The 1041-nt window shown below is 43.8% G+C and overlaps 1 protein-coding gene across 1 annotated transcript in view; it reads right to left on the bottom strand.

Moving 5' to 3' along the window:
* Window positions 1-688: 688 nt before the first annotated feature.
* The window catches only part of IL37 (interleukin 37), a 1729-nt gene continuing 1376 nt past the window's right edge, over window positions 689-1041 (bottom strand). Inside the window, 2 exon segments of the mRNA XM_023744358.1 lie at window positions 689-862; window positions 864-935. Of these exon segments, the coding sequence (XP_023600126.1) occupies window positions 689-862; window positions 864-935 (246 nt within the window).

The raw sequence follows: 1041 nt of genomic DNA, 5'->3' as shown, positions 1-1041 counted from the left end.
CAGCAGAGGGCGCTATGACACCGAGAGACATTGAGTGACCGCGAGTGACAGCCTCAGGAGCCCACACCTGGGGCTGCAGAGCTGAGCTCTGTGGATTCCCACGGGTGGACCGCTTTCCTAACCAGGAAATCGTGCTTTTCAAACTTCTTTTTTACTACAGTGCACGCTTTGAAATACATTTACCTTGCAGTCCAGTGCACATGTACATGTATATTTATTACCCACTTCTAATATTAACCTGCCTAAATCTAATGAGTAAAGGTATTTCATAGTGAAGTAAATGCAAAAAATAGTTTGACAAAATCAAATTTAGCTGATTCATTAAAGTAAACTTTGGGGCTTAGTACCTTCAGCAACTTAGTTTTTAATAGTTTGTTTTTATATGACTGACACATTTATTTTGTAACATACTCAGATCTTTATTGACTACATGAAAGTATTTAGCAGTAAATGCATAGAATGCATACTAGTACATTTTTTTCACCACATGCTTAATTTTTGTGGGTTTTCAGTGCAACTTACTTGGAAATGTTCTTTAAAATGCAGATGACAAAAATTATGAAGATCTGACTGTGTGAAGCAGTAAAGGCCTACCGTCTCCTTAAAGTGAAGCATTTAATTTTCCGGTATTATGTCTTTATTTTCTGAGCAGCCGAATGCAAAACTAGAAAGTCATCAGATTTGTGTCCTACTCGCTGACCTCACTGGGGCTCATGTGAGCTTTGCTGACTGGCACAAATGTAAAGTCGATGAGCTCCTCTCCGCCAGGCTTGTCTGTCATTCTGACATGTTCATTCGCATGGCAGGTGCTGATGAACCAGCCCTGGTGGGCCGCCGACTCCAGTGTGTTTCCGGCACCTCCTCTCCTTCCTGTAGAAGGTGAAGCCCTTCGAATCTGTTGTGTCTGAGGCACGCAGGTGGGAGAGCTTCTTCTTCTGTGAGTAGAAGGGAGTGTCAGCAGCACAGCCTCTGCCCAGGGAAACCTCAGTGTGGCTCTTGAGCTCAGAAGCCAAGGAGGGCCAGCAGCTCTCTAGCTGCCTT

The sequence above is a fragment of the Myotis lucifugus genome, unplaced genomic scaffold, assembly GCF_000147115.1.
Source record: "Myotis lucifugus unplaced genomic scaffold, Myoluc2.0 scaffold_454, whole genome shotgun sequence".
NCBI classification, from domain to species: Eukaryota; Metazoa; Chordata; class Mammalia; order Chiroptera; family Vespertilionidae; genus Myotis; species Myotis lucifugus.
Note: the sequence above shows the minus strand (reverse complement) of the source record. Positions and strands in the feature narration are given on the sequence as shown.